We start from the raw sequence: 7121 nt of genomic DNA on the forward strand, positions 1-7121 counted from the left end.
ACTGCCCTGTCAGAATAAAATATTAAATTACAACTATCACACCTAATAAATAAGAGTATATTGAAAATATTTAAATTGTAAATATTAAACACTTTTGTCTTATTAGCTGAACCTTTTCCACCAAAAAATTGTCGCCGGCTCTTAATTGAATTTTAACAAGAATTCCTTCCCTTGTTGAAAGTTTGGTGGTGTAAAATGGGTCCCTTTTGTACAAACTTAATATCAACTGTCATACAAATATATATACACACAACATCAACATTTATTATATTAATACGACCAAGAGTGCTAATAGCTATAGCTTATTTCTTTTGATAACATAAATTCAAATAAATTCAAATAAATCAATAAAATGAATAAAATGATTACACGTATTTGGTTGTCAAAAAATGTTATCAAAATATCATCCTCTTATACTATGTATATATATTCACACAAAAAGTGATAACTGCCATTGACCACAGACAAAACCATTTTTTCCATTCTTCTTGGATAGATCTTAAAAAACTCCATCATGAACAAAAGCAGAAAATGGGAAAGACAATAATGAAGGAAAAACCTTTTTCCATCACGTTATATAACTTTTATTTGCAATCTCTATATTTTCTTGCTTTCTTTTTTGTTTAATTTCTTTCTTTCACGGCTTTCCCATCGTCTTTTCTCTCTCAAAGTCTCTGCTCGCGTGACTTGGTGCAGTCCCCTAATCCTATTTCACATTCTCCACCCAACCATCGAAATTCACACTTCAATCATGACAACCATAAACACCAATTCACCCATCATTTAAGCCTCATCATGCATTCCCACATAACTTCTCAACAAACCCCCATTCAATTATTAATTACACGCCCAAATTAAAAGGGGTTTTTCTATTTTGAAAAAAAAATAAATTGATTACAGCCTTGCTCTTTCTCACGAGAAAGCAAAAACTTTTGATTACAAACGCCTGCACAACAATATTATAATTTCATTAATTCAAATTAAAGGAAGCAAAGAAAGGCGGTGCAATATAATTAACCTAATCTAATCTAATCTTAGAAGTAAAATCCAAGCATCATGCGTTTGATAACAAAGCCTCTTCATCGTCGTCGTCATCATCATCAGGGTGACTTGCATGAAGTTCCTTTATCCATTCAAACGTTCGACGACGTGACGTAACCTTCTTTCCCTGCTTTTGCCTCTGCTTCTTCAACTCTACCACTTTTTCTTTCGCGGCGTGCCTTATACTTTCTGTCTTGTTGCTACTTTTGCCACCACCGTTACCACCTTTTATCATGACCATGTTGTTCGATTGCACTGTTTGGAAAGAACAATCACAACCACTCAATAGACCACCGCCTTTGCCAACTAACTGTTTCAAAACACCATCATTTCCCTTGTTCCTGTTACTTCTTTTCACACTTTTCGCACTGTTGTTGCTGCTGCTGTTACTACTACTGTTGCGACTGACACAGTTTGATCTGTTGCGAACCTTCAGGTCTTGCAATCCTATCTCGGGAGCAGGGACCACACCCAAACGGAAAATTCCCCATGCTGACGTTGATTTTCTACCTGGGTTACCCAAGCTTGATAATTGTGTTGGGGTGGGTGCCCTTAACTGAGGCTTTGGACTTGGGTGCATATGAAACTGGTTTCGAATTCTGGGCTTCGTTCTCGGAGGTACTGTAGTAACCTTTTTTGTGGTGGCGATGGTAGCGGAGCTAGCCGTGCTAGTTGATGAGTTTTGGCTTCTAAGACTACTGCTTCTACTGCTACTACTACTGTTACTCGGAAAATCCAAGGATTCGTTGATAAAGTGCTTACCATAATGTGGTTGAGATTGAGATTGAGATAGTGTGGCTAATAAGCCAGCCTCGGAGCTGAACGAGACACGCAATGGGAGGATTTGGCCCTTGAAGAAAACTTCATCCGCCACACACATTTCGGGTTGTTTGGAAAAGGGAGCACCCCAGGAGCGGAAATTGAATTCCTCTTGAGTTGCTTCGTTGGCAGCAGAGCGTTGTTCTTGGAGTCTGGGTTGGTCGTTGAGGTTGATTGGAAGATCGGAAAGCGACAATGCTTCTTCTTCTTCTTCTTCTTCTTCTTGTTCTTGATATTGATCTTCTTCCTCTTCTTGGATAGGGTTCCATTTTCCTTGGACGATGTCTGAGGTGGCCATTTAGGAAGGAACAGGGTTGGTTGGAAAGGTGGAAGGTGTCGGGGAAGTTGGAGAAGGATGAATTAATGGGGTTAAGGTTTTTGATAGGGTAAAGGTATTTGAACAGGGTGAGGTGAGGAGGGTGTGGGTGACAGAGTGACACGGACATTTAGAATATAAAAAGAGGTATAGGAGAGTGTGGCGCCCAGCACTAAAGTAAGAAATGAAATGGGGCATTGTAGCCATCACGTAAGCGACCCGAGCAAATAGGAGAACATATACCACAAAAGACACGTCCAATAAGCTCCTCAGACATCATTAAAAAAGAGTATTATGTGATAATCTTCGTAGAAACCCTGGTTAAAGTTGTTTTTGTTGCTTTTGAAGAGCTTGATGGTGTTAATATAGTTGGAAGTGTGAGAATTGGCAGTAGTAGAGAGAGGACCTCTCTATCTGTGTGTGTGTAGTGTATAGCGGGGCTTTAAAGGGTATATACTGTTTTGGAAATGAAGGTCTAATAATATTGTTTTAGTCCAAGTGCGGGTGAGGACCACTGCGCAGTCTGCCATATAATTTGAAATTGAATTATAAAAAGAGTTCAAACATGAAGCCACTACGTACAGTGCTGCATTCTCTTCAAAACATGAGGGTAGGTATTCCTTTAAGTACACTCATCAAAGAAAACAAAAATACAGATTCAGATCAAAATAAAGGGAAAAGAAAATAAAAATATTTCACAACTTGTGACCACAACTAGTAACGAAAATGAATTTCTAAATATTCAAATTTCAAATAACTAATATGAATTGATTTACCATATTCTAAATTCATATTTCAAGAAAAATCAAATATGTACTACACATTTCAATTTAATATCTACATGAAAACATTCCACCAAATAAAATCTATATTAGAGTTCAAAAATATTAAAATATGAAGATTTATAATCATAAAAACTCAAATTACAACCAATGAACTAGTAATAAAATTAGAAAATTAACTTAGAAATTTGTAAAGCCATAATAAACAACAAAAAGGTAAATTGCATTATTAGAAAGCAAAAAAATTAATGGAAAGAGTCCACCAAATAACTTGAAATCAAGTAGAAAGAATTACACTTGGAAAATTTGAAAATGTTCCAAAATGTACATGAAAGCTTATAAAGAATACTAAGAACTAGGAATTCTGAGAGTTGCAAATTTTGAAAATTTGAAAACTAATTCTTAAGTAGCTTTGCAAGGTCTTATGTAAGACTCGTGATGAAAGTCGACCAAATTTATATTATTATGGTGATATTTGGACATTAGAAAAAAGACAAAAAAATACACTAAGAGACTTCCTGAGAAAGTTATTTCGACTTCTAGAATAATGGTTAAGGGTCATTCTTACATCATTAGATGGAGTGGGATTTTTAAGGGGAACATACATTATCATAGTCACGAGCATAAGATTTTTTGTTTCATTTTCGTCCCATAGTGTAATGGATATATCTTGTATTTATGTTCTTACTCGCATTCTTACTATTTTACTGTTAATTAATTAGTTTCTATTAAAAAATAATAAAACTCATTAAAAAAAACATAGTATTATCAAATATTTAATATTTTCATGTTTCCAATATAAAATACTTTAAAAAAATTATGATATTCTAAATTTCAAATAAGAATATCAAATAATAAGAACATAAAAGGAAAAGAAAATATAAAATAATTTACAATTAACATAATTAAAATTTCATATCTAAAACACTATAAGTTTTGTAATTTTTGAGACAAAGTTATAAATTTAAAAAATATTTTAAAAAATATAAAAAATATGGAAGTTTAAAAATATCTCTTTACTAATATTTTTTCTCATATACCAATAAATATTAGATTGAATAAAATCGTATATAAAGAAAATATTAAACTAATAATAATTTAAATTTAAGCATAAATATTTCATTTTGTTGACTACAATCTATGTTGGATAGTGTATACAAAATTTATAATAATAACATTCAACGATTGTATTATATAGTATATAAAAGATCTTCATACAATTATGTTAATAAAATTATATTGATGAGAAAGAATTAGAAAATAAAAAAATTATATAAAAAAATGAAATTTGATATTTAGAATTCATCATCTCAAAAAGTAAAATAAATGAAACAAAATATTGTTTAATTAATTAGTAATTTGGTTTCACAAATAAAATAAATGAAATAAAATATGTTCAATTAGTAATTTGATTAATGTATTTAAGTGTTTGATTGATTGTGATCCTTATATTTGTTTTAAAATAACTTAATTTCTATTTTTTTAATTTCATTCCTAAGGAAAACAACACTTAATATAGTTTTTATATTAAGTTAATATTAATGTCATTTAAAAATGTCACATGTTAAAATTAAAACTTAATATAGTTTTTATATAAATTAATATTAATGTTATTTGAAAATGTCACATGTTAAAATTTGGATTTGTCATGCATCAAAATCTAAACCATATTTTAAAGATAAAAATGATCGACATGTAACAAACCTAAGTTTTAAAACTTTAACATGTGATACATTCAAACAGTATTATCATCAATTTAACATAAAAAACCATAAGTTTTTATACAAGAATAAAAACTCAATGGAGTTAAAAAAAAATATAAAGACCAAAATAAATCAAAATCTAAATATAAAAACAAAATTATTAATTAAACTAAATAAAATAAATCACTAATTAAACCAGATAAAATAAAATAAGTAAAATCAGGATTATGAGGTTGAACACTTTCTTCCTACAAGTCCATATATTTCTTCCTCTCATTAAAAGAAAATCATTTTACTTTTTCTAAATTACAAAGTCTGAAAATAAAAAATAATTTTTAAATTATGTAATTTGAAAGTTAAATAATTTTTGGATTATAAAATAAATTTTAATATAATCTAAAAATAAAACCGCAGAAAGTTGAAAAGTTAATTCAACATTATTTTTAAGTTTTGGAATGTTTCTTTACATATGGGCTGAAGAAAGGAAATCTGGTAATCCTGTTTTGCTTCCTGCACCTCCCTTCTTTGCTTCCTACACATTTCTACTTTAGCCATTATTAAAAACTCTAAAATACTAATTTCAGACACATCCTCCTTCTCCATCTTGACGTCTTCAAACCGTGATTGGCCATGGGGACTAGAAAATTTGCAGACGTAGCATAACTAGTTAACAGCATGGAGAAGAAACGTAGAAACAGAAATTTAAAAGGTTTAATAATAGAAAATGTAGATTAAGGAATTCCTTTGGGATTATTTGCAGCAGTGGCAGTGGGTGGTGCAGAACCAGAAAGAGTGGGTGCTTCAGTAGCTCCAGCACCACGACCTGTCTTTGGTTGTTGATGGCCTTGCGTCCCATAACCCTCTTGCTTATAATCCTCCAGATCCTTGTATTGCAGGTATGGACTCTCCTCTATCGGAAGCCCTTCAAGCCTTTCTTTCCCTTTTTCACTCTCTCTTTTTCCCTCCTTCTCCATCTTTCTCTTACTTCCTTCTCCATTTTCAACCTTTCTTTTCTTTATATACAATACTTCTATTCTGCCACTTGTCCACCTCTCTAACACACGTCTTCTTCACACAAACGTGGCAGCTTTACCACAATCTTGCTGTTTCTGTCCCAAAAATAATTCCATGGACTACAACCTCTTTCTCCAGATCCTTCTCCACACCACCTATATAGTATAATATGTAAACACTTTTAAACTTTGCTTACAATAATATTACATTTTACTAGTAATATTAATTTACTTCTTCAAAATAATTTCTTTTCTTCCATTTTTCGATTACATTATTTTTAATTTGACTTAGATACATAAAATGAAAAAAAAAAATTAATAAATAGATGTTTTAATTCACTGATAATGATTAATAAATAATGAATATAGGTAGATCGAAAATTATCATAATTATAATCACTCCATCAATAAACAAATAATTAAATCCATATACTTATTACTCGTAAGTATCCAATAAAAATATTTATTTAATATTTAACACAAATTTTGTTCCATATATTTTTGCAGGTACAAAATTTTTTATCATACTTAAAAGAAAATGACTATATAAAACGCAATTGAATACGAAAGCTGAATAATACAGGTAACATAATTAAAAGTGGAACAGTAATTATAGATCTCTTATTTTATTTTACATGTATATATATTAGCATATTGATAAAAAAATAGTTTTTTAATTTTCATATATTTAACATCTTAAATATTTGCACACCTAAAAGAAATTGAGACGGTTAAAATATATTTTAAAGATTAGCTCTTTAACAGAGGGTGACAAAATATTCAAAGACAAACATTTGAAAAATTGAGTATAACGTTCATATTAAAAAAAGGAGGGTGTTGCTTCCTCCACCATCACTAGGAATGACAGAAAAATTTGTACCTATGGATACTCGTGGGTAGTGGGTAACGGATATTACTCGTGGGTAGTGGGTAACGGATATTTTAATATTCACTTGTTAATGGGTCGGGTTCGAATATCACCCTATCCGTACTCGAGGGTACTCGCTACCCGTTTGAGAGGTACACTTTTATCCTGTTAAGTTTTCTTACTTTCAAATACTCTTTGCCTCTGTTGTCAAATTCTTCAAACCCTAACTTCCTTTGAAATCCTGAATGCTGAGCTTACCTTTCTCTTCTCACCAAATCCACATACCTTAACTTTCTTTCTGTGTTGCTGGTTTTCTTGTGCGAAGAGGAACTAGATCTAACTACTGGTTTTCTTTCTCACCATATACAACCGATGTTTTCTTTTCTTCCCTTTTTTCAAACAGTTTTTTTAAGGTACTTTTTTTCTTCTCATTTCCTTCATCCTTTTCTTTCTTTTTTATCAGGATGTTAGCAAAGCTCAATAGGTTAACTTCATTCTGATTCTCTTCCCATTCTTCTCCTTCTAGTTTTAAATTTCAAAGATTAATATGTTGTATCCTTCCTTAATATTTATGATTTT

The 7121-nt window shown here is 31.1% G+C and overlaps 2 protein-coding genes across 2 annotated transcripts; both read right to left on the bottom strand.

Moving 5' to 3' along the window:
• Positions 1-599: 599 nt before the first annotated feature.
• On the bottom strand, positions 600-2824 carry LOC106767276 (histone H3.v1). Its single transcript, XM_014652129.2, has one exon. It carries the CDS (start codon positions 2156-2158, stop codon positions 1055-1057), a length of 1104 nt encoding a protein of 367 aa, XP_014507615.1. The 5' UTR covers positions 2159-2824; the 3' UTR covers positions 600-1054.
• Positions 2825-5077: 2253 nt separating this feature from the next.
• Positions 5078-5731, bottom strand: LOC106766265 (the record flags this gene model as incomplete). The annotated part of the gene is made up of 1 exon (XM_022783356.1): positions 5078-5731. A coding segment is annotated over one exon (339 nt), but the record flags the coding sequence as incomplete, so codon positions are not given.
• Positions 5732-7121: the final 1390 nt, after the last annotated feature.

Source organism: Vigna radiata, chromosome 7 (assembly GCF_000741045.1).
Source record: "Vigna radiata var. radiata cultivar VC1973A chromosome 7, Vradiata_ver6, whole genome shotgun sequence".
NCBI lineage: Eukaryota > Viridiplantae > Streptophyta > Magnoliopsida > Fabales > Fabaceae > Vigna > Vigna radiata.

Excerpts from the sequence above, each read along its gene's own strand:
- LOC106767276 (XM_014652129.2), bottom strand. The coding sequence starts at position 2,158 with ATGGCCACCTCAGACATCGTCCAAGGAAAATGGAACCCTATCCAAGAA.